The sequence below is a fragment of the Salvelinus fontinalis genome, chromosome 25, assembly GCF_029448725.1.
Source record: "Salvelinus fontinalis isolate EN_2023a chromosome 25, ASM2944872v1, whole genome shotgun sequence".
NCBI lineage: Eukaryota > Metazoa > Chordata > Actinopteri > Salmoniformes > Salmonidae > Salvelinus > Salvelinus fontinalis.
In genome coordinates this window covers 27,375,798-27,402,564 of record NC_074689.1, presented here as the reverse complement: position 1 = coordinate 27,402,564, position 26,767 = coordinate 27,375,798, and the positions used below count along the sequence as shown (strand labels likewise).

Sequence of the window (26,767 nt, the reverse complement as noted above, 5' to 3'; positions counted from 1 at the left end):
TTTGAGGAAAAATGTACTTGATGTAATGTGTTATCTTACATTTACATTTACATTTAAGTCATTTAGCAGACGCTCTTATCCAGAGCGACTTACAAATTGGTGCATTCACCTTATGACATCTTAAGATGAATGCGCTAATTGTAAGTCTCAAATTTAAAAAATGTATTGTGACTGGCATGTCTAGTCGTTGAACAAGACATTACAATCTGATCCAACTGATAAGTACTTGATTACCATTTCATAAATTAAATAGGAATTGTATGAATAGTGTCCACTGATCAATCTGCTCACACTCTATATAGTGACATATAACATAGGGCCATCTGTAGCCCTTAGAGAGTGGGAGGGATTGTTTTACCTCTCTCACTGGGTTCAATTGACTGCACATCAGCTGTTGACACATGCTGTAATCTGATTGGTTGTCTTCCAACAGCAAATCGACGGGAAGGCCTTGTTGCTGCTGACCCAGCGCGACATCGTCAAGATCATGAGTGTAAAACTCGGCCCTGCCCTCAAGATCTACAACTCTATCTTGATGTTCAAGCACGCTGAGGACAACCAATCGGCAGCCGGCAACGCCAACACATGAAGCATTGGAAGCCACACCCACCAGACCCTTCTTATGTGTCTGTCAAACACATAGATTTACTGTGTCGATTCATTCCAAACCCAACCCCCTTACCCCTGCTCCTTCTCTTTGGCCTACAGGCACTTGAGTTCAAGGACTTAAGCTAAAGTCGATACATGATCTGTCCAGACCTATGGACTTTCAGGTTACTGTGTGTGTGTGTGTGTGTGTGTGTGTGTGTGTGTGTGTGTGTGTGTGTGTGTGTGTGTGTGTGTGTGTGTGTGTGTGTGTGTGTGTGTGTGTGTGTGTGTCTCCCTTGGACACAGCCTCTAAATCTGCCTTTAAATCTCAAACGTAGGTGTCATGAAGGTAAACTCAACAAAACCCGCATTTCCAGGTATACAGCACAGTTTTCTATGTCTTTTACGCTGTAACTTCTCCCTTCTTTACTTTCCCTTAAAGATGTGACAATCACCACCAACAGTATAAAGCCATGACAAACCTGTGCTTTTTCTGGGTCATCATGGTGCTACGTGTATTCCGAATACAAACAGTCTACATCACAGTTGACCTCTGTTACCAGTTTACGATCTCTGTCTACCGACTCAAACTGAGATGCATACTGTTAATTTGTCGGCCATTTTGTTTCTGTTTTGTATGAATGTTAATTATGATATGTTACAGTACTTATATGGACTCACCTATATTTATTGTGAAAAATATCTAGGTGTTTGCATAGTTGAAGGAAATTAATATATTATATATGAGCAAATTGTTTTTGAAAATGCCAAAAGGGTTTTTGTTTAAATTTTAAATTCAGAATTTATTTAATTTGATTATTTTATTTGCACATTAGAAGAATGAAAAATAACTTACGTTTAAGGACAATGTAAAACCATGGGATAGTTTTGAGCTGAAGATAATCTAAATAAGTATAATTTCTGTTATTATAATGTTTTATTAGTTGAGATATCTTCGACTTACTTTTTGTGGAAACTGCAACTCTAGAGTCAGTTAACATGTATGTTTGTCTTTATTAACCTTTTGCTCCATTCGGGTAGACCAGGACCAATATTGTCTTTTTAGTGTTTACCATTGGGGGTAAGTTTTCTCAGTCACAATAGGTTGAAGGTGTTTTCTTATTATCGAAGAACAGCATACTTGCTCTTCTGCACAATTAAGAGTTTAATCTTATATTTTGCTATAACTTGGAATTTAAGCTATATGTTGAAACAAATGCTCTATCATTTGCTCTCTAGTCTTCATATACATGTTGCTACTAAAATGCAACCAAACTCCATTGAAACTTCAGGAATATGAAGAAACTTTTCACTGTACTTTCTGCTTTTTTTTCCTATAGGGACTTTCTCTCTATCCCAAAATGTTGAGCATACAGAAACGTATATTTTATTCTGATGCTGCTTGTCTTTCTTACTGCTGTAACGTGCAAGACTGCTGTTTTAGTGCATGGAAAATACCGCTACATTTTGGTACAACCTCCAATATGGAGGTAGATACCCACCAAAACATATTTAGGAGACTCACAATCTATTTTGGGTGATATCTACCTTCATATAATGCTCCCTTATCTATGAAAATGACAACTAATTTAACCGTGAATATGGGCTGTACATGTTTGTATACCCCGTTTCTTACACTGAATTAACACTTTGTACAACTCGATGGATTCAAATTACATGATTTCACAACCCAAATAAACAGTGCAAAGGCCCCGTCGTCTCTGTTTTTATTCCAAGTCAAACTGCAACTTTTTCTTCTCAAGCTAATTTAGCGTTATTTGAAGAATTTTGGGGGACTAGCGCAGTGCAAAGCTTCAAGCCCAAACTGAATTCTAACTTTCAAAGTCCCCCTTTGACATACTTGTTATGTGCTGAAATGGAAATAAATTGACTGTGGCCGGGAGTTAATCATCTGCAGATAGTGGGCTTCAAAATAGCACTTTCTATTTGATTTGCACAGCAGCGTGTTCTGGTGGACGGAGTCGACAATTGATTTGGATACTGGCAATCCTGTGTGGTGTGACACGTTCAGTTCTGACAGCAAATGAGTCGTCCACTGCTGCACAACCAGACTGACAATGAACCACTAATGATCAAATCAAATGTTATTGGTCACATGCACCGAATACAACAGGCGTAGATTTTACAGTGAAATGCTTACTTACGAGTACATTCCTAACAATGCAGTTAGAAAGTAAGACAAATATTTGCGAAATAAAAAAGGAAATAGTATTACAAATACAATAATGACGCTATATGCAAAGAGTACCAGTACCAAGTCAATGTGCAGGGGTATGAGGTAATACAGTATGTACAGTTGAAGTCAGAAGTTTACATACACTTAGGTTGGAGTCATTACTACTCGTTTTTCAATGACTCCACAAATTTCTTGTTAACAAACTATTGTTTAGGCAATTCGGCAAACTTAATCACGGTGTTGGAGTCATGTGACCATGCAGTTGTGGGTGAACAGAGAGTACAGGAGGGGATTAAGCACGCACCCCAGATGGGTCCACATGTTGAGGGTCAGCGTAGCGGATGTGTTGCTGCCTACCCTCACCACCTGGGGGCGGCCTGTCAGGAAGTCCAGGATCCAGTTGCAGAGGGAGGTGTTCAGTCCCAGGGTCCTTAGCTTAGTGATGAGCTTTGAGGGTACTATGGTGTTGAACGCTGAGCTGTAGTCAATGTGCAGCATTCTCACATCGGTGTTCCTTTTGTCCAGGTGGGAAAGGGCAGTGTGGAGTGTGATTGAGATTGCGTCATCTGTGGATCTGTTGGGGCGGTATGCGAATTGGAGTGGGTCTAGAGTTTCCGGCATGATGTATTGAGCGAGTCACTGGTACTTCCTGCTTTAGGTTTTGCTTGTAAGCGGGAATCAGGAGGATAGAAATATGGTCAGATTTGCTAAATGGAGGGCGAGGGAGAGCTTTGTACGCGTCTCTGTGTGTGGAGTAAAGGTGGTCTAGAATAGTTTTTTTCCTCAGGTTGCACATGTGACATGCTGGTGGAAATTAGGTAAAACGGGTTTAAGTTTTCCTGCATTAAAGTCCCCGTCACTAGGAGCGCCGCTTCTGGATAAGTATTTTCTTGTTTGCTTATGGCCTTACACAGCTCGTTGAGTGCAATCATAGTTCCAGCATCGGTTTGTGGTGCTAAATAGACGGCTACAAATAATATAGAGGAGAACTCTCTTGGTAAATAATATGGTCTACAGCTTATCATGAGGTATTTTACCTCTTGCGAGCAATACCTTGAGACTTCTTTAATATTAGACATCGCGCACCAGCAGTTATTGACAAATAGACACATACCCCTGCCCCTCGTCTTACCAGACGTAGCTGCTCTGTCCTGCCGATGCACGGAGAAGCCAGCCAGCTCTATATTATCTGTGTCGTCGTTCAGCCACGTCTCGATGAAACATAAGATATTGCAGTTTTTAATGTCCCGTTGGTAGGAAAGTCTTCATCGTAGATCTTACAATTTGTTTTCCAATGATTGCACGTTGGCCAATAATACGGAGGGTAGTGATGGTTTATCTACTCAATGGCAAATTCTTACAAGACACCCTGTCCTCCTCCCCTTTTCCTCTGGCTTTTCTTCACACTGATGACGGGGATTTGGGCCTTGTCTTGACAAATGGCATATCCTTCACGTCGGACTCATCTTTGTCCAGTTCGAGATAAGTAATCGCTGTTCTGATGTCCAGAAGTTATTTTTGGTCATAAGAGATGGTAGCAGCAACATTATGTACAAAAGGAGTTACAAACGATGCAAAAAAAACTAACAAAATGGCGCAGTTGGTTAGAAGCCAGTAAAACGTCAGCCATCCCCTCCGGCGCCATTTTAATTGAATATGTAAATACTTACATTTAAACACACTGACTGAACAAAATAGATGCACGTGATCATGGCTGGTATGTAGTGTTTTTATGTAACCCAGCAGAGTATATGGAGTCACATCCCACATCGTGTGCAGGCTTCATCCTCTAAACCATCCGTCTTTTATGTTCTGTCTCTTGATGTAGTGTGCGCAGTAAGCCTATGTATCAAATCTATATTGATGTGATCATTGTAACAAACCCTTATAGACATTGTGGATGGGTTTCTCTAAAAGTGTGTTTGGATGCAGTTATGCTGTGCACAGTACTGGAAATGGTGACTTGAGAAACAAAGCCTATGTGATGTATTACCATCTCCCCACTGACTTAAACTGTAATTACAAGCTTCCCTTTAATTCTTTGCACTACAGGTAATGATCTAGTTACTGCAGTGTTCATTTGATTAATGTACGACTGAAAATGCAGATCCAGTATATATTCTTACCACTGGTAGAAAATGTATGGGAAGGTTTTATAGTGACCATAAATGTTATCACTTTTTTTTTTTCATCTTTGGGTTAAAGGTTGGCGGTATAATAACAGTGGAAATAAATGACTCTGGGCGTAAAGTAGGGAAATTGTTGGTGCAATTTCGCTCAGTGCAATATTCCCTGTTGTTGCCTCTGGGAACAGTCTCTCTCTCTCTCTCTCTCTCTCTCTCTCTCTCTCTCTCTCTCTCTCTCTCTCTCTCTCTCTCTCTCTCTCTCTCTCTCACATCCTCTTATTCTCTTTCTCCCCCTCTCTACTTTTTCTCATTCTCTTATACACATACACACACACTCTTACATTAACAACCCATTAATGGCATCTGAATATGACAAGCGCCCTGCCAAAAGTCCCTTGGTTTGTAAAACATGAACAACAGCAGCAGCCTCCCTATGGGCAAGCAAACCCCTCTAATGCTCCAGCCCTGGTCATCAGCAGATGGTCTGCTGCTTTAGGTCTTTCTAGGAGTGTTATGGGGATACTCTGGTCGCAGAACATTTTAATTATCTCTTCTCTACCATGGTTGTGTGGAAGTGGAGGAAAGAGCCAGGGATTTGAGTACAGCAGTCAAACAGTCAAAACAAATCAGACCAAGCACATTTTAGCTTGAACCGGATGGACTCAGGTTCTTTAGTGGAAAGAAAGGCAGACATCACTCCTCAGGGAGAGGAACCCATGGTGTGTGTGTGCACGTGCATGCGTCTCCGTAGAAGAGCTCCCCAAACAATGTTGGCCCATGTTGACTCCAATGCTTCCCACAGTTGTGTCAAGTTGGCTAGATGTCCTTTGGGTGGTGAACCATTTTATTTTATTTAACCAGTTAAAAACAAATTCTTATTTATAATGACGGCCTACCATTCTTGATACACACGGGAAACGTTTGAGCGTGAAAAACCCAGCAGCGTTGCAGTTCTTGACACAAACTGGTGTGCCTGGCACCTACTACCATACCCCATTCAAAGGCACTTAAATATTTTGTCTTTCCCATTCACCCTCTGAGTGGCACACATACACAATCCATGTCTCTATTGTCTCGAGGCTTAAAAATCTTTCTTTAACCTGTCTCCTCCCCTTCATCTACACTGATTGAAGTGGATTTAACAAGTGACATCAATAAGGGATGATAGTTTTCACCTGGATTTGTTACACCCCTGAAAAAGGGGGGGAAAGAATCACAATTGTGATACGGAATGTTTACTCATGAGAACTTTTAGTGCAATGAGAAAAAGACCGCGAATTCTCCGTGAACTTGAGTGGAGACCAGAGCAATCGATCTCAGGCTCATAGATTAAGAGCATTTAGTAGATCACAGATTAACACTTTTACCCACGACAACATAAAGTAATCAACATAACGTTTACACATTTCTCTCACAATTCGTACCCTTTGTATGCTTGACGGATTTTAACACAATTATATAAATGTTATCAATCTATCAACTAATACTGAATGCATGATCTTCTTAACCTTAGATGTTTTAAAATCCTCACATACTATGAATTTACTAATACGGTTTAATGTATAACAGGCTATTAGTATTTCCTTTAACCTGTCACAGATTCACCTGGTCAGTTTGTCATGGAAAGAGCATGTGTTCATAATGTTTTGTACACTCACTGTATAAGCTGCAGTAGAAGCTGCTCACATCAAAGACAGAGGAGGTTTCCCCCTTATTAAAGATCTTTCCAGGCACACATGGGGCTTTCTCAGTACTAGTGGCTGGTTCAACAACATGGACCTTGTTAGCAGCAAGCTGCTTTATCTTTGAATCCAAGCTCATCTGGGAAATCTGCTGGCTTGCTGCTGTGCGGAGTTGAACTTAAAAGGATTTCGCTGTAAGAGCTGTATGTTTTATCACACAGTGGATGAAATGTTAACTACAGTAGTATAGGCTACAAGTATAAATTTGGATTGTTTTATCTATAGTTCATTTATTGAGAGACCCCACTTCAAATGTGTTAATATGATGTCGATATGGGAGACCATTTCCATCCTACCCAATTAGGTCTTAACCCTGTGGCGCTATGCTATGCTAGTCAGCGTTTCTGATGAGAATGATCCCGGATCCGGGATGGGTATTAACTATGGATATTGTAATGCATCTCCAATAGTCAAGCATCTATGTATAGTAGATATCAGCTGCACCATTTGACCATACACTGTTATGGATGTTACCTGATCAATTGCTTTGAAGTTAGTTGCACTCATTGTAATTTACATAGATATGTTGCCTATACGTTGCTCTGATGGAGCGCTTTTTTATATAATGGTCCTTGGAGAACAACTGGGTTCTCAACATTAACAAACTAATGAATGATTCAACTAATTAGTTATCACATGTTTAGCTGATTAATTGGGTCAGTACTGGGCTGGATCAAAAGCCTCTATACTCTGTGGCTTGGACCAGGGCTGCAGAACACCAATGGATTCCAATGGCTATATACAGCAATACCAATAGAGGGGTATGTTGTCGAGCAACTAAAACCTACACGTGCTTAACTATGGGTCAAAACAGACGGGGTTGGCTTAGACTGTTGACAACATCTAAACTATATTTAGTCTCAATGTTTATTGAAAACATAAATACATTTGCACAATGAGCACTTGTTGTGTCTAAAATATATCGTTGCAGTTGTTGGTCAGCTAGCTAGCGAATTTTAGCCATATTAGCATAGACATGACAATTAGTCAAAACACCTCAAAACAACACATGGTATCAATAACAAGATATACTGAGCTGAAACGAGCCACATACGATTCCCCACAAGGCAGCTTCTTGTCATTGTTGTTAGCTACAGTGCCTTCAGGAATTATTGTTACTCCTTGACTTATTCTATATTTGGTTGCGTTATAGCCTGAATTAAAAATGCATTAAATTGATAATTTTTCTCACCCGTCTACACACACGTAAAACGAAATGCATGCTCTTCAACCGATCGCTGCCCGCCCCCGCCTGCCCGACTAGCATCACTACTCTGGATGGTTCTGACTTAGAATATGTGCACAACTATAAATACCTTGGTTTCTGGCTAGACTGTAAACTCTCCTTCCAGACTCATATTAAGCATCTCCATCCAAAATTAAATCTAGAATCGGCTTCCTATTTCCCAACAAAGCCTCCTTCACTCATGCTGCCAAATATACCCTCGTAAAAAACTGACTATCCTACCGATCCTTGACTTCGGCGATGTCATTTACAAAATAGCCTCCAACACTCCCCTCAGCAAATGGGATGCAGTCTATCACAGTGCCATCCGTTTTGTCACCAAAGCCCCATATACTACCCACCACTGCAACCTGTATGCTCTTATTGGCTGGTCCTCGCTACATATTCATCGCCAAACCCACTGGCTCCAGGTCATCTATAAGCCTTTGCTAGGTAAAGCCCCACCTTATCTCAGCTCACTGGTCACCATAGCAACACCCACCCGTAGCACGCGCTCCAGCAGGTATATTTCACTGGTCATCCTCAAAGCCAACACCTCCTTTGGCCGCCTTTCCTATACGTGCTCTGCTGCCAATGACTGGAACGAATTGCAAAAATCACTGATGTTGGAGACTTACAGCTCCCTCACTAACTTTAAGCGTCAGCTATCAGAGCAGCTTACCGATCGCTGCAGCTGTACATAGCCCATCTGTAAATAGCCCATCCAACCAACTACCTACCTCATCCCCATATTTGTTTTTGTTTTTCTGCTCTTTTGCACACCAGTATTTCTACTTGCACATCCTCATCTGCACATATATCACTCCAGGTGTCACGCCCTGGCCTTAGTATTCTTTGTTTTCTTTATTATTTTTAGTTAGGTCAGGGTGTGACATGGGTATTTATGTGGGTTTTGTAGTGTCCAGGGTGATTGTAAGGTTTAGGGGGTTTATTTAGAGTAGTTGGGTTTATGTTTAGTATAGTTGTCTAGCTGTGTCTATGTTGTGTGTAGTTGTCTAGAAAAGTCTATGGTTGCCTGAATGGGTTCCCAATTAGAGACAGCTGGTTTCTGTTGTCTCTGATTGGGAGCCATATTTAAGGTAGCCATAGGCTTTAGTTTGTTGTGGGGAATTGTCTATGTCTAAACGTTAGTAGCTTGTGTGTGCACTTTCGTTTTGTAGCTTCACGGTCGTTTGTTGTTTTGTTAGGTTGTAAGTGTTTTGTTTCGTTTTGCCTTCTTCTATAATAAAAGAAGATGGCTTATTTTCCACATGCTGCGTTTTGGTCCGTCTCTCCTCCACACAATCGTGACACCAGGGTTAATTGCAAATACTTATTTTCCACCATAATTTGCAAATAAATTCATAAAAAATCCTACAATGTGATTTTCTGGATTTTTTTTCTTCTCATTTTGTCTGTCATAGTTGAAGTGTACCTATGATGAAAATTACAGGCCTCTCTCATCTTTTTAAGTGGGAGAACTTGCACAATTGGTGGCTGACTAAATACTTTTTTGCCCCACTGTATATATCATATGCATTTGACGGATGCATTTCTTTAAGATATATGCTACTAAATAATCATTGTGCGTGTTGTAGGTAGGCAAAGCATGGTGCTGGGAAATACTCATTACTGATACATAGCCTAACACCTCGAGTGCAATTGTTCATTCAGTAAGATACTTTCTCCACCTGCAGAGAAAATATACACAAAAACGAATGAAATCTGCTGAAATACTTTTTGTATATATTTGCACGAATTGAGTGTGAGATTGTACTGAATAAAAACGTGTACTCATCATCCCCAGAATATGTTTGGGAATGAGAAGAGATACTATACTGTATGTGCAATGCACATTTCTCGGTTATTGGTAAGCCACTAGCCTAGCCATTCTTCCCATATAAACATCATTTTTCATTTAACATTTTGATGGACAGTTAGACCTACCCCACTGGGCGCAGACGTCAATTCAACGTCTATTCCACGTTGGTTCAACGTCATTTCATTGATTGAACCAGTGTGTGACCAGTGGGATCAGATTCAATGGTAGAAAATAATTACCGTTGTGTATCTGGCAAAAATAACGTGCGCAATTTACAGGTGTTTATTTTCAGGAATTTTGGAAGCATAGGTGATGCGGCAGATATAGAAGGCTCTGGATAGATTATGTTTTTAAGTGCGCCAGGTGCCTTGCGCATCTTAGTTGGCGTCACTAACAATAGTCCACTGGTCCTACTTCTAGCCGAAAACGTTGGAAAGATCTCACCATACGCGCTCTGACCGCAGCACAGCACGGCTGGTCTTCGCTTTCAGCGCACCTGCACATCCAACCATGGATGGGGACTTTATGTTAACGAGAGGATAGTTCAGAACGCAATTATTAAAATCCTGCAGAAATTTCAGTCGATGACTGCTGTGGTGGTAGCATAGCAACAACACCCAAGAATCAGAGAAACATCAGCAATATCACCCACTGCCTTGCAAGCTCAAAACTCTCCGTTAGAAATTCGGCGCGCTGCTCGCTGAAAAGACACTCCCTGGAGAGGAGCGCGAGTACGCCGAATAAAAGGGATACGCTTTTCTCCCAGATGCAGGTTGACTTGGAAAAGCTTGAGCCTCGATGAAAACTACAGCGCCTAGTGACTGTGACGGGTTGTCCTTGCTGAAGAAGATCGCTAAACCTTTGCCAAAATGGAATTACATGGAATTAACAGAGTTTCCTTTTACGACATGAGATATCCGCGCCCAGGAATCGAAACTTTATTTTAGTGTTTTTAAGATGTGGTTGTTTTTGCCTGTCTTCTATGGTAAGCTTTTCGTTAGAGGTGTTTTGATATGATATTGAAGAACTAGTGCTAGAATAAGCGGCTCATCTGAATTTCATGCATTTTCACTGTGCTTGTTTATGCGTTACACTGTAGATGGCTCCTGTCACGACCGCATATATTGAACATTATTTCATTGCTCCTGTTCTGTGGTGGGCGGGGGGGGGGGCTGTTTTTTCAATTGAAGACATTCAATCTGTTTATGTTTTATCTATGTATTGGACCTAATGCACCATATCAATATCTGACAATTCATACATGTCTATCAATAGCCTGTAATGTTATCATATCCTTGAATAGCCTACTAAACATTAATCAACTGCACTTATGAATACTCAGTTGCCTGTCCAAGGACTGGATGAATGAATAATTGACACACGTCATGCGTTCAGATGTGGAGACAGTAAAAACAGTGGCCATTGCGCATCTGTTATTATTGCATAGCCTACTCAGAAATCGACGAGCCTAAATAACTGTCCTCGTCATTTTTTATGTAGGCTACTGAATAGTTTTTTATCCTAAATCTGCTACAGTAGACATATGTCTGTTCTGTGTTTAGTTTACATTTAAATTCCTATTCAGCATCAAGTGAACATTGTTTAATGGTACAATAGGTGCATTTCTCATCAGTGTGTTTCTGTGGCATGGTCATAGATATGCCTTGCCATGGGCACCCGAGTGTTCCTCTTAACTCAAACTGTTATTATCATCATCTCTGTGTGTGTGTGTGTGTGTGTGTGTGTGTGCGTGCCTGCCTCTGTGTCTGTGTGTGTGTGTGTGTGTGTGTGTGTGTGTGTGTGTGTGTGTGTGTGTGTGTGTGTGTGTGTGTGTGTGTGTGTGTGTGTGTGTGTGTGTGTGTGTGTGTGTGTGTGTGTGAGGGGGGGGGTGTGTGTGAAGGTTTAGCAGGGTTCAATGGTTCACTATACATTGTGACTGAAGGCAGTTGAAAGGTAAGAGGGGGCATTCACATAATCAGAAACCCCACTTTTGTTAACAGCAATTTGGAGATCAGTTACCAACTGAGTGCACTAAACCAGGGGTTCTCCCCCAAAAATTGTTCTGGGATCCCTTCGATAGCAAATTCAGAAAGGACCCCTCATAATTACAACACAACTCGAGTGCAATAAAAAATATATAGTTTTACTATGATGTCTGCAGTGGCTGGACGAACCAAGTCTCAGACCCGGGGAAAGAATATTTAAAAGGTCACCTCTGGCATTGGAGAGAACATTTAGCAGTTTTCAAGCTAATTTCCTGCAATTCTACACATTTTGTCATGGGGCAGAGATTGTTGTTGTTGCAGCTTTAAAGCTAATATCCTTCAATTCTACACATTTTGTCATGGGGCAGAGATTGTTGTTGTTGCAGCTTTAAAGCTAATATCCTTCAATTCTACACATTTTGCGACGAGGCAGAGAGAAAACTTTGCTGTTTTTAAGCTTAAATTACAGTGCATTTTTAAAAACATTTTTGGGGATAGCTTTGAACTACAAAAGTGTATATTTGCTGGATTACAGTAGATAGCCTGCCAATATCCCTGTGAACCTCCCAGACCCATGTTGCCCAGGGTTAACAACATAATAGTACATTGTATTCCACACTTTAAACTTATTAAACAATCCCTTTGTCAATAGTTGTTTCATCTGTTAGTAATATTCATGTAAATTATATTTTTTTTATCTGGTCATGGAGCCCCTGCAGTACTTCCCCTGCACTAAACTCATTATAATGCTGATTATGTAATCAATTATTAAAATGTGCTTCAGTGGTCTGTTGAAATTGTCTTTTGAACATTAACAAGAATATTAGGATTGTGTTTGGAAAACAGCTGACATTGAAATCTTATGATTCTATAATCTGCTAAAGAATTATAAATTGGTGCAATGTCAATGCATGGTTATCAAATGTTCTCCTAATTGTATGGTAAATAGAATTCTGATAAGATAGGCAATTGTGTTTGGTCATTGCCTTCAGGAACATAAGTAAACGCATGTTGAACATCCCTCAGATAAACAGAAAGCACATACACAGATAAAGAATTCTGAGAAACAGGTTTCTTCCTATTCTCCAACACAGGTTGTGACTCTTCACCTCCCCATCACAATGACTCCTGTTCACCTCCCCAGGGCATGTTTCAGCATGCTCCTGTAACAGAAGTGGTTTGGTGACTTTAGTTTTCCTTAGACCTGAAGAGTTGCTCTGGGTCAGACATTAGCTGGCTAATGTGCTTTTCTGGCACACAGGAGACCCTGGATTTGAACCACCAACAGACAAGTAGAGTCCAGTAACCGAAATGTGGAGTGTTGAGAGGTTTCTAGTCTGATAGAGCTTGCTACTTCACCACTATGAGGATGGACAGAGCTGTGGACCTATAGTGACCTTGACGCACCGCACCAAATGGGGAAGGATGTTCATAGAATTAGTTTAAGGGCACAGTACAGCCGTCTCTGTGTTTGTCAGAGGGGGATGAGAATTAGTTTAAGGGCACAGTACAGTCATCTCTGTGTTTGTCAGAGGGGGATGAGAATTAGTTTAAGGGCACAGTACAGCCGTCTCTGTGTTTGTCAGAGGGGGATGAGACCATAGTGATACATTTACCGTATCCAGCTCCATTGATGAGACATGGTAGAAAGACCAATATACTGCAGTAGAAAAGCTGAGGGCTGTCGAGGTATGTTGCTATTTATGAAGAGATGGAGGATAAGAGGTGTGTTGGTGGTTATGTCTATCTGTGAAGAGGAGTTTAGAGGTGGGTATGTCTGTCTACTAAGAGGAGTTTAGAGGTGGTTATGTCTGTCTACTAAGAGGAGTTTAGACGTGGGTACGTCTGTCTACTAAGAGGAGTTTAGAGGTGGGTATGTCTGTCTATGAAGAGGAGTTTAGAGGTGGGTATGTCTGTCTATGAAGAGGAGTTTAGAGGTGGGTATGTCTGTCTATGAAGAGGAGTTTAGAGGTGGTTATGTCTGTCTACTAAGAGGAGTTTAGAGGTGGTTATGTCTGTCTATGAAGAGGAGTTTAGAGGTGGGTATGTCTGTCTATGAAGAGGAGTTTAGAGGTGGTTATGTTTGTCTATGAAGAGGAGTTTAGAGGTGGGTATGTCTGTCTATGAAGAGGAGTTTAGAGATGGGTATGTCTGTCTATGAAGAGGAGTTTAGAGGTGGGTATAAATAGCAGACCTTAAACTGTACATACTGTATATACACACTACTGTTCAAAAGTTTGGGGTCACTTAGAAATGTCATTTTTTTTAATAGAAAGCCATTTTTTGGTCCATTAAAATAACATCAAATTAATCAGAAATACCGTGTAGACATTGTTAATGTTGTAAATGACTATTGTAGCTGGAAATGGCAATTTTGTTCATGGAAAATCTACATAGGCGTTACAGAGGCCCATTATCAGCAACTATCACTCCTGTGTTCCAATGGCACGTTGTGTTAGCTAATCCAAGTTTATAATTTTAAAAGGATAATTGATCATTAGAAAACCCTTTTGCAATTATGTTAGCACAGCTGAAAACTATTGTTCTGATTAAAGAAGCAATAAAACTGTCCTTCTTTAGACTAGTTGAGTATCTGGAGCATCAGCATTTGGGTGTTCGATTACAGGCTCGAAATGGCCAGAAACAAAGAACTTTGTTCTGAAACTCGTCAGTCTATTTTTGTTCTGAGAAAAGATGGCTATTCAAATGCGAGAAATTGCCAAGAAACTGAAGATCTTGTACAACGCTGTGTACTACTCCCTTCACAGAATAGCACAAACTGTCTCTAACCAGAATAGAAAGAGGAGTGGGAGGCCTCGGTGCACAACTGAGCAAGAGGACAAGTACAATAGAGTGTCTAGTTTGAGAAACAGACGCCTCACATGTCCTCAACTGGCAGATTCATTAAATAGTACCCGCAAAACACCAGTCTCAACTTCAACAGTGAAGAGGCTACTCTGGGATGCTGGCCTTCTAGGCAGAGTTGCAAAGAAAAAAACATATCTCAGACTGTTTCACGTTCCTGACCTGTTTTCCTCTTTTCTTGTATTTATTTAGTTGGTCAGGGCGTGAGTTGGGTGGGTTGGTCTATGTGTGTTTTTCTATGTTGGGGTTTTTGTGTTCGGCCTGGTATGATTCTCGGTCAGAGGCAGCTGTAGATCGTTTGTCTCTGATTGAGAATTATACTAAGGCAGCCGGGGTTTCACGTGTGTTTTGTGGGTGGTTGTATCGCGTGTCTGCATTCGTGCCACACGGGACTGTTTGGCGATTGTTTCATGGTGTTCTTTTGTTTCGTGTTCAGTTTCGTTATAATAAATAATAATGGACACTAATGACTCTGCTTATTGGTCCGACCCGTCTCGCCTCTCCTCGTCCGAGGAGGAGGAAGAGTACGACAATCGTTAGACTGGCCAATAAAAATAAAAGATTAAGATGTGCAAAGTGCGTGCGTGCGTGCGTGCGCGACACTGAGGTTACAGGTCAGCTTACAGTTCAAAGGTTAATTCATCGATCCATAAACTATCCATAAATGCCTTATTGACAATACAACCCTGTTATGCTTCGGTTCCTCAATACATTTTGCTGTCCACAGTGCATGTCCAATTATTTCTTTGGTAAATGTACAATTTATTTAATCAGGAGTCAGGGGTTGTGTTGATATTTTCTTGCATGGTTGTTAATTTAACTGACATGATGTATATTTTTAGTCACACCAGTTTTAGTTTGAAATTCAATCAAACCCCCTGCTGCAGAAAGCACACTCCATGAAAAACACCATGCACGTAATGTCTTCTTTGAAATAGGGGGTTCCAACGTAAAATAAAACAGTGTTACTTTCCACAATGCAGGTTTAATTAAATCCCAGAAAAATTGGTTGTAGCTTTTATTTAGCTCAAAGTTGGCAACTATAACTGCGTTAACAAATATATCATTGATTGCTACTTCATGCTATCTCTAATGATTGGCCGCTGCCAGTGATAATTAAAAATGTCCACTGTGGCCTGTATAAAAGCAAATCTCTACTGGACATTCTTCTTCCTCCTGACAGAGAACCCATGTTCTTTACACCATCTAGCATCCTTCAACAAAAGAGGAGAAATACTTGTCATTTTTCTTTGAAGCAGACAGCAATTCCGTTGGATACCAGAGAAGAAATATATTGGCAGGAATAAAACTGTACTATAATTCATATAGCACGGTGATCCATCAATAGCCAATGATTCTGGCCGAGACAAATCAATTTCAGCTAGCTGTGGGCGTTCATCTGGGGTTGCCTTGGATTCCACTTGGCATTTTGCAGAGGCTGCAATCCACACCCGCCCTCAATAATGCGCTTGACATTATGGTCAAGACTGAATTATCCTGTGGTATGAAATAGGATTTACTGAATGGTTATTGTGAAGTGAAAGAGCAAGAACAGAAAAGAACTGGTGATGTGAATGTGGTGAAGGGTTACAGTACATTAGTTAATGGATTGACACAATACCCAGCTTGATCACACTGCTTTAGCTACACCCCTAGGCACCAGGCAATAGTGGCTTACACACATACCCCCCTACAATTAACAAAGCATGCCTTCAACCTTACTGTATATTTTCCCTATTGTAAGATGTAGGCCTATGCCTTTATGCAGTCCTTTCATTAGTCTAAGTGAGAGAAATGCTCAGGCAACAACGGTTTAATTAGACCTGCAACTGGACAGTACATTTGTCATCACAAATGAAGAATTATAGCTGCAATATATAACTAGGAGGCTATTCCTGGCCAAATGTCACCGGCCAAAAGTCAGCACTGTCTGTTCTCTCTCTCCCTGCTGATTTAGGATTGATGGATATTTACATTTTATGGCATACCCCCTGTGTGCTCTACACTGGCAAGCTACGCATAAAACAAAATGGATTTAAATATTACTGCCATTCACCGGTAATAGCGCCAATCTGATCCAACTCACTGGACAGGTCCTTGTCCTCATCATTTGTGAGCTGTCAACAAACGGCTGGCAGTGAGTTGCGAGAAGAAAAGCTGTTTTTCCCCCCAATGCTAACATTGAAGCGATCATATGAAGCTAAATGAGCTAGCCATTTTTAATTGGACTGACCTTCTATGAGCAAGGGTTAATGCAAAAAGGCCAACACAAACACTTGTGCCTGCCTGAAATTGTTAGCTGCCAGCTAGCTTCTTCTCTCCTCCAGCCACTAGTCGCTATGCTAGCTGTGTGTAGAAGTCGCAGCTGGGTGGATGCCGCGTGCAGGGGTACAGCCCTGAAAGTGCTCCTGTGGGCCCAGCAGCCATTTGGCTTGTCTCTTTGAATTATCTCCGACACCAGGTGCTTCTTTCTGCTCCGTCTGTTTGCCAGCGAGGGGAGTATTAAAAGAGGCTTATTTTTCACCCAGGAGCTTGTTTTTATTAGCACTCTAAAGAGCTGTTTCCTCTTAAGTCTTTATTATTAAGGTACACTTTCCAAATGACCATATGTCAGGGATGTGGTGTGTTTTTATTTCTCTCACTATTTTTTGTAAGATAATAATTTTATGATAGACGATGAGCCATCAACATTGTTTGTGTTGCACATGCGGAGGGTGTATTGCACAATTGAATTATTTATTTGTGATTGATTTATTGAACCCTTACATCTTGGTTTGTTTTACGTGGACTATTGATCACTAGTTACACTGAAGCCATTGTTCCAATGTCATAATTGGTAGCCATCAATAATCAGCTGTGTCTGTGAGCTAACGAAACACCTGGGAGCAGAGCGGTGTGTATGTAGCACATTGGGGATGTGTGGAACTTACTCCTCAGCCGGAAGTGTCCCCACATGCGCCAGCGTATAGCTAGCTTTTCGCATGGCGCCGACTGGTGAGATGCTTCAGAAGGGCGGTCACCTGTGCTGGCAAGGCAGAGGTCCTGGGTTTGAGACTCGCCTGAGCCGAATCAGGAGGAAGCGGTACTCGCTAAGCAAGCAGCGTAACATCCTTTAGAGTGGTGCCGTGGTCCGGATCTACAGTTGCACTCAGCTCCACGCTGGGGGTCGATGTTGAGTAAATTTGAGGCTACTGGCTGTTTCACGCCATGAGAGAGTTACTCGCTCCAGCTGGTAACTGCACTGCGCACCAATCTCCATGCATCTCAATTAACATTTGTGGACAAGATTTAGGTCTTGGATTATGTATTTGAATATGCCCTCCTGGGGTGGTAGATGTGCCAGTGTTATGGAGAATCATGCTTCGACTGGCTCTTCCGAGTAGTCAGAGAGCAGAGAGAATCTTTTTTCCCACAGATGGTAAAGCTCTTTGTATCAAAGTGTATCAGACTCACATCCATGACAGGTGGGCTAGGTCTGCCGAGACATCAGCAGCCATGTCTGAGTGTCCTCTCCTCTCTCACTCCTCTCTGGTTTAGGCGAGGAGATCTGTAGTCACCTTCTTCAATGGAGAGCTTCAATTTCTGCTCTGCTTGGCTGCTTCAAGGTGGTTCATTACCTCACCGTATGTGTACCATCACTAGTTGCACAATAACATCAAAAGAATCTCAATCTTGTAACACAACAACACACTCTTTAGACCACCTTTACAGGCACATTGCTTGTCACTGGATGCTTTTACTTATCTCCTTATCTGCCTTTATCTCAAGGGGATTTTCCTCCTCTCATTGTATAGGTATTGGCATTGCTTTTGGTGTCGCTATTGATAGTGACGATGTACCTAGTTCAAAGTTTTTAAACTTTTCCGGCCCAATGGGGCGGCAGGTAGCCTAGTGGTTAGAGTGTTGGACCAGTAACCGAAAGGTTGCTAGATCTAATCCCCGAGCTGACAAGGTAAAAATCAGTCGTTCTGCCCCTGAACAAGGCAGTTAACCCACTGTTCCCCCGGTAGGCCGTCATTGTAAATAAGAATTTGTTCTGACTTGCCTAGTTAAATAAAGGTTAAATAAAAAAATGTAAAAAAAATAATCATTCAACTCCAGGAGTCCCCCAAGGTTTAGTCTCAAATCCGTTCCTGATGTGATGTGCATAGCAAGAGCCAGCAAGTACACTACACACACTGTGAAGACTTTTAAGGGACAGTCTTCTTCCTGTATTCAGTGTTTTCTATAGGGTGATCATGATTCTCTGTGCAGCTTAGTAACGGTGCTACCTGGCGTTTCTGCTCTCTCGCCCTTTACATTAGAAAGAGGAGTGGTGTGGCAGTGTTGGATGGCCAGTTGTTTTCATTCTACACAGTCCACTAGGCTTTAGACGGAGTAAGCAGTCTGTAAGATGTGTGTATTTATATCCCCTGTTGATCTTAGAACAGTGTATTGTGAAGCCACAGAATGTCTACCTCGCCCGCTCTGCCATGCCGCCTTGTCATTTTGGTGCATTCACCCCAGAGCGTGTCTGTGTGTGTGTCCAGACTTGTGTGTGCACATGAATTTCTGTTACTCCGCTCCCTGTGCTGTGGCAGAAATCTCATCACTCCCACACATCTCGAGCTGTCACCCAGTGAGCAAGTGCCTCTGGAAAACAGGCTTCACTTTGCATTGATTCTTATTGTTTCCCTCCTCCTTCATCCTGAAAGAGCAGAACTTAGCATATTTCACTGGGATGATCTAAATTAGTCAGAGCACAGCAGAGGTATAGCTCTATTCAACTGAATAGGACTGGCAAATTCAGCAGTGCATTAACTATTATGGACTGCTTGAGTATCATCATCGATATTGTTAATCTAGAGCTATTATCAAACCTTTCCTCTTTCTCTCCCTTCCTATCTCTCACTCTCTTCCTCCCACCTTTATCTCTCCCCCTCCTCTCTTTCCCCCTCTCTCTCTCTGGCCTCAGGATGAGTGAGTGAGCTGTCCCGTCCAGCCGTTGCGTCCCAACCATGATCGCCACCGGAGGCCTGCTGCGGATCAACAGGAGGCAGGACTCACTGCGCTCTAAGAGTCGCGCCGAGAACAAGCGCAAGAGGAAAGCCAAGAAGAAGCAGAAGAACGAGGTGGTGGTGGTCAAGGGCAAGCTGAATCTCTGCTCTATCTCGGGGGTGGTGGCGGCAATTGGGATTCTGATCCTACTGGTGGGCATTTCCATGGCCATACTGGGCTACTGGCCTAGGGAGAGCCCACAATACCCTGCGCCGCGCCATACCCAAAGGATTTACGACAAGAAGGAAGAGTCAGGGCTGACAGGCAACTGGACGAACAACGCCAAGGTCGGATTTCACATGGATAGGGATTTGGTCAGTAACAATCGTTCCAACGGCACAGGTTTAGAGCAGCCTCCTATGGGCTTCCTGGCCGAGTTTTTGGATAAGTACCTGTACTCAGACAAACTGAAGGTGTTCGGGCCCCTCATCATGGGCATTGGCATCTTTCTGTTCATCTGCGCCAACGCGGTGCTGCACGAGAACCGTGACAAGAAGACCAAAGTCATCAACCTGAGGGACATCTACTCCACAGTCATCGACATCCACAGTTTGCGGACTAAGGAGAACACGCCGCTCAATGGCTTTGTGAACTATGTACAGTCCAAAGGGGTGGAAGGGAACCCTAGTGCTGCGTATACCGCCGCCCTGCTGGCCAAAGGAACCTGGCCCTCAAGGGGCTCGCCGGATGAGGGCAGTCGGGGCCCCTCCAGATGCCACTCCCTGACCAGGTCAAGGGTCTCGTCACTCGAGAGGCAGACGTTCACCGACACAGTCTACACTATCTCCAGACACAGCGGGGCCGGCCAGCAGAGCAGCCCTATTGCCATCCCCAAACAGTGGGAGACCAAGACAATAGTGGCCTCCTCGGTCAACGCCTTCACTCTCCCCATGACCAAACCCAACCACCGGGCCAACCAGCACCAGCGCAGGCCCTCGGCCAAAGCAGAGGCGGGGAGGAGCAGGGCTGCGCTGTGCGACTCTGGGGAGGAAGACGACGAGGCTCGGGTGGGGTACGTAATTCCAGAAACCACCACTCAGGCCAAGGTAGAGACTTTGCGGACGGCCATGTTCTTGCCTCAAGACTCGGTAGAAGTATACAAGAGCAGTGGTAGCCTCCAGGGGGCGCCGCAGGGCTCCCAGGTGCAGCTACTCCCCTCTTCCCCCACCGGACACAGAGTGACAGGCTCCCACCTGTCCCTCAGCGCACTGACGGAATACTCCAGGTCCATCGATCTGGGCATCACTCCATCCACCCCCACCGATTGGAAAGTGGAACGTTCTCGGCGACTCAGCTGCCCTCGTCTAGAGGTACTGGGAGGCGGTGGGTACATCAAACTGGGCAACCTGGGGGGGGAGTCATTTGAGTCAAGGGAGTCATGTGAGATGACTGCGTTCAGCCAATTGACCTCAGAGGAGGCTCTGGCTAAGTGTCAGAGGGAAGGAGGAGGAGCCAATGAACAGGAGATCAGTTCCGGGGAACCACAGGACAGGGGCTCAAGGCGATACTCCAACAAAGATAAACTTTTTATGATCTCTCAGTCAGACTCCGTTTTGGATGATGAGGAGGTGGAGAGCACAGACATATGATTGGACTATTGCTGATTAGATAATTGCTGATTGGCGGATTACTGATTAGCGTAATGAGTTTACTTGAACAAAATGAAAACGGGATAACTGGCAGGGTGTTGGTCAAAGACACCTGACAACAGGCTCAATCAATTATGACTATTACAACAAACTGTATAGGATCTGAAATCTAGAGTATCTTCCTGTTTGTTGCAAATGCAATTATCGATATGTGACCAAAAAACCGAACATGGTCTTTGGTGGGCTATGAAAAGTGAAGACTATGTGTGTGTGAGTAGTATTTTGTCAAGCGTTTGTTTGTGTAGGTTGGAAGCATCGCGCCCAACAGAATGAGTTTCACAGCAAAAAGATAACATTAACCAAAAAGGGCGACTGCACAGATACTGTACCATCCACTTGATGTAATAGTTTAAATAATGTGTAGAAATATCATTGTGGCTGTTCCACCCACTGTCACTACTGATACTGTAGTAGTATATTGATTGAGAGTTGCTGTCTCAACAGCATGTATTTTATACTGCAATGTCCTTACACAGTTTTTGTCAGTTGCCAGAGGAAGGTTTGAATTCAAACTTGAATAGCAATACATAATTGACCATCTCTGTTTGCTTGTGGGTATTCACAGTGTTGGCATATTTGCCTGTCTCTTAAATTCTCTGAACAAGACATATGTTATTGTTTAGTTTTTTAGAACTGTTTTGACTTGCTTGTTAAGGAATCTATATCTTTGTCATCGCTATTGCCTGAGGGAAACTGAAAACCACACACTGACTAGCACAATTCACAGCAGAATACGTGTATCTCGGTACAAGTAGCATAACTACCTTACCACAAGTAACCATCCGTGTAGAAAACAAATATCAAAGCAATGTTATCCTGTGCAAAAGCAGCTGGGTTGTTTTTGTAGTTGGTTGTTGTTCAATGACAAACCTGCAGTATGTATTGTATTCCAATTGTTGCTGGTAACCATGGTCATGTCAAACATCCCATGGTCGTCCTATGGGTCAATCAGTCTTCAAATAAACATACGAAGCTGTCTCATTATCTGTGCCATCTGTAATTGGTGACCTTCTAACATTCTGTCAATCAAGTTATCAACCCAAAGGTGTGAGAAGACAGTCTCCAAAGAAAAGAGAGAGAGAGAGAGAGAGAGAGAGAGAGAGAGAGAGAGAGAGAGAGAGAGAGAGAGAGAGAGAGAGAGAGAGAGAGAGAGAGAGAGAGAGAGAGAGAGAGAGAGAGAGAGAGAGAGAGAGAGAGAGAGAGAGAGAGAGAGAGAGAGAGAGAGAGAGAGAGAGAGAGAGAGAGAGAGAGCATGAAAGATGGAGCATGAAAGATGGAGCATGAAAGATGGAGCATGAAAGATGGAGCATGAAAGATGGAGCATGAAAGATGGAGCATGAAAGATGGAGCATGAAAGATGGAGCATGAAAGAGAGTGGAGTGTAAGTGAAACCCATTTGGTATAGAATTCTGGTTCTTGGGAGTCGGGAGAGCAAGGTTTCCATCTGTTTATGGGGAGAAGGAGCTTAATATAGATACACACAAAAAACGGCAGCGTGTATTCCATTACAAGAAAACTAATTCCCTGTGTTTTAGTGCCAATCGTCAAGCTGTCGGCATCTTCTGTAAACGTGGCCACTCAGTTTTATGAATGATCATTATGGATTGAATGTAACCTTCCTGTGGATAGGACACCTAATGTTTCTTCACTGCAGTCTTTCCAGGGTCTTTGAAGTGTGTGCTCTTTGAACATGTATTAATTTACTATAGTTCATGGGAATCCGAGAGCAACATAAATTCCATCCTGAAACGGATTATACAAAACTGAACCCATTTATGCTGCTGAATTCTGACCTGACTTCTCTCCATTTTTTATTTACATTTTTTTTAACCTGTCTGACCTTTCTCTCAGCCAGCCAAGGCAGATGTGTGAAGGCTTGAAGTTTTTTCTCTCTCTCTCCCTCTCTCTCTCTCCCGCTCTCTCTCTCTCTCTCGCTCTCTCTCTCTCTGGCCTACAGTGAGCTATGAATCTTTCAACATCTCTCTCAAACCCTCCGCCTCTAACTCACAGAACTTCTAACTCTTCCTTATTCTCAATGTCATAGCATCGCCTATTCCCTTATGTTTCAGTTTACACTGGGTTTCTCATCCATGTTAACTACTACTTCTAATTAACAGTGGAAATGCTCAGTTGTCTTCCAACTGCAGGTGATATGTACTTGGTATAGTCAGTCTCCTGTTCCTCGCTTCAGCTGATGGCTTTCCCCTATTCTTCCCTTAGAGTTTTTCAGCTGACGTGGCGATTCTTTGCTCATTAAGATAATGAGCTGTAAGTCCTCTTGACGATTGTTTTTAAAGTGAGCTTAATTACAACAACTGGAAATGAAACAACTTCTCAGTGATGTCTAGGATTAATACCAATTTGAAGACCAAGTCCAATGCCATGGAGTGTAGACCGATGGAATATAGGCTACTTCACATGGAAGAGAAATACATTCCTCATGTTACATTTTATCACCCCTTTTTAACATCCTTTCTCTTGCCCCGTCTATGTTCAGATAATATATACAAACAAAAGTACTTCATCTTAATATTCACCAAGGTATACGGGGACAGCACACAAGTAATCCTTACTTTATTGTATTCATTAAACCTACTATTCCGGATTTGTAATACATTTCCTTCGAGAATCTCTACATCTGAATGTATTTGACACTGATAAAAGCGGCACATCTATCCCACGTTCAGCTCGTCTCAGTAAATTTGACGTGACGCAATGAGAGTATCGACAGTCACATTGTTTTACATCCCGTCTGTCAGGAACATCTGATCTAAATGACAGAACTTCTGACATGCCACTGACATGCCAAATCAAGTTTACTGCACTTGTTGTAAATGACATCGAGGATCTGCTTGGACCATCAAAATGTTATAGACGTTTGTCATCGTAGCAGCCACATTGAGCTGAAAAATAAAATAAGCCTGGATGCCTAATGTTGACAGTATTAGGAAAACCTGGTAAACATTTGCATTCAACTATTTAGTGTCAGTGACTCACAGAGGAAATCAAGTCTGAATAAATTAGGAAGCAAGAATATATTACAGTATGATCAAATTACTTTCTATAAGGTAGGCTCTGAGCCACAGATATGGGTCTGATTAGGCATATAGCCCTATTTTTGTAGGCCTAGACAACAACTTTAATAACAGCAGAATGGTTCACTAAGTGGGCATTTCCACCTGAGATTTCCAACCACACCAGTGTGTTGTTTCTGTTAATAGAATATTTTTTGTGAACTGTGTTACCATCAGGAATGTGACACTTAAGACTTCGGGCGAGTAGAATCAACAACCTATGCATCATCAAAACAGTTGCTTAGTGAGAAAGTGTTAACCGTGGAAAGTGTTAACCCATGTTCACCTTTAAAAGGAAAAGGGGGGGGGAGGAGAGGCAGAGTGAGGTTTCTGCTAAGACCCGAGTTGGATTATGTAACGACAGATGCCGTTTATATAACACTCCCAAACATCTAGCAGCATCTCTCTGCACCTCTCTCTCTCAGTTACCATCACTTGCGCATCAGTGCAGCGCAACAGCTCGTAGGTCTGTCCAAGCACAGCTTACAGCTTCCATTATCCGTGGGGAAAAAGCTGTTCAGCATCCCACACATTAACTTGAATAACAATCAGTGAGCTGGAGCGCCCCCCCCCCCCCCAGGTCCAGAAATAAGATGTATGACTCCTCGTCTTAGTCATACCCAGCTCCATTACTGTATAACCCATATCAATGTGACAAGGTGTGCGCACAGAGTGACATGTGGACATCTAATGATGTGAGTCACATGTGGCCTAGTAATTGGGAGGTAAAGCATGACATTTTGAGATCACCTCATGACCATGGCTGCTGTATCAAACGGCTGCGTAGGCTCCGATAAATACACACTGCCGTCTTTTTGCACCATCTAGTGGTATGTTTAAAAAACATATATATATATTTTTTTATGCAGCCCTTCAAGTGGGCCTACTATATATTCCGAAGCTGCTGTCATGTTTTCATCTTTACCTTTACAGCACTCATGGATAATAGTATTTGTGTGTGTGTGCGTGCGTGCGCAATGATAATTTAACTTTCATTTGCATGTGTGATGCATTCATACTTTTCCAGCCATTAAAGTGAGCCCATCCTCCCCAGTCAAAGACAAGACAGTAAATTCAATGAAAATAATTCATGTGAACCACACCAAATAAAAAACTAAAAAGAAGTTGGTACTAGTAACAGTTGCCCTAATGGCTAGTTGTGACGTAAGCACGCCATGTTACTCTTGAAAAGAAAAGTGTTTTTGTTTTTTCATTTAATGGCCTACTAGCAACACTCTGTCCTAACATAAAATACTCACAACATTCTGTCCTAACATAAAATACTAGCAACACTCTGTCCTAACATAAAATACTCACAACATTCTGTCCTAACATAAAATCCTCGCAACATTCTGTCCTAACATAAAATACTCACAACATTCTGTCCTAACATAAAATACTAGCAACACTCTGTCCTAACATAAAATACTAGCAACACTCTGTCCTAACATAAAATACTCACAACATTCTGCCCTAACATAAAATACTCGCAACATTCTGTCCTAACATAAAATACTAGCAACACTCTGTCCTAACATAAAATACTCACAACATTCTGTCCTAACATAAAATACTCACAACATTCTGTCCTAACATAAAATACTAGCAACACTCTGTCCTAACATAAAATACTAGCAACACTCTGTCCTAACATAAAATACTCACAACATTCTGTCCTAACATAAAATACTAGCAACACTCTGTCCTAACATAAAATACTAGTAACACTCTGTCCTAACATAAAATACTCACAATATTCTGTCCTAACATAAAATACTCACAACATTCTGTCCTAACATAAAATACTCACAACATTCTGTCCTAACATAAAATACTAGCAACACTCTGTCCTAACATAAAATACTAGCAACACTCTGTCCTAACATAAAATGCTCACAACATTCTGTCCTAACATAAAATACTCACAACATTCTGTCCTAACATAAAATACTAGCAACACTCTGTCCTAACATAAAATACTCACAACATTCTGTCCTAACATAAAATACTCACAACATTCTGTCCTAACATAAAATACTAGCAACACTCTGTCCTAACATAAAATACTAGCAACATTCTGTCCTAACATAAAATACTCACAACACTCTGTCCTAACATAAAATACTAGCAACACTCTGTCCTAACATAAAATACTCACAACATTCTGTCCTAACATAAAATACTCACAACACTCTGTCCTAACATAAAATACTAGCAACACTCTGTCCTAACATAAAATACTCACAACATTCTGTCCTAACATAAAATACTCGCAACACTCTGTCCTAACATAAAATACTAGCAACACTCTGTCCTAACATAAAATACTCACAACATTCTGTCCTAACATAAAATACTAGCAACACTCTGTCCTAACATAAAATACTAGTAACACTCTGTCCTAACATAAAATACTCACAATATTCTGTCCTAACATAAAATACTCACAACATTCTG

At 41.9% G+C, this 26,767-nt stretch overlaps 2 protein-coding genes across 5 annotated transcripts in view; both read left to right on the top strand.

The window, feature by feature from the left end:
• Window positions 1-2,299, top strand: part of LOC129823061 (lethal(3)malignant brain tumor-like protein 4) — a 133,894-nt gene extending 131,595 nt beyond the window's left edge. For all 4 annotated transcript variants that reach the window (XM_055881763.1, XM_055881762.1, XM_055881761.1 and 1 more), the window contains exon 20: window positions 434-2,299. In XM_055881763.1, the coding sequence (XP_055737738.1) occupies window positions 434-589 (156 nt within the window). In that variant the 3' untranslated portion in view covers window positions 590-2,299. The remainder of the gene's footprint in view (window positions 1-433) is intronic.
• Window positions 2,300-9,874: 7,575 nt separating this feature from the next.
• LOC129823060 (transmembrane protein 200C-like) lies at window positions 9,875-22,220 on the top strand. The gene is made up of 2 exons (XM_055881758.1): window positions 9,875-10,685; window positions 19,505-22,220. Exon 2 carries the CDS (start codon window positions 19,548-19,550, stop codon window positions 21,174-21,176), a length of 1,629 nt encoding a protein of 542 aa, XP_055737733.1. The 5' UTR covers window positions 9,875-10,685; window positions 19,505-19,547; the 3' UTR covers window positions 21,177-22,220.
• Window positions 22,221-26,767: the final 4,547 nt, after the last annotated feature.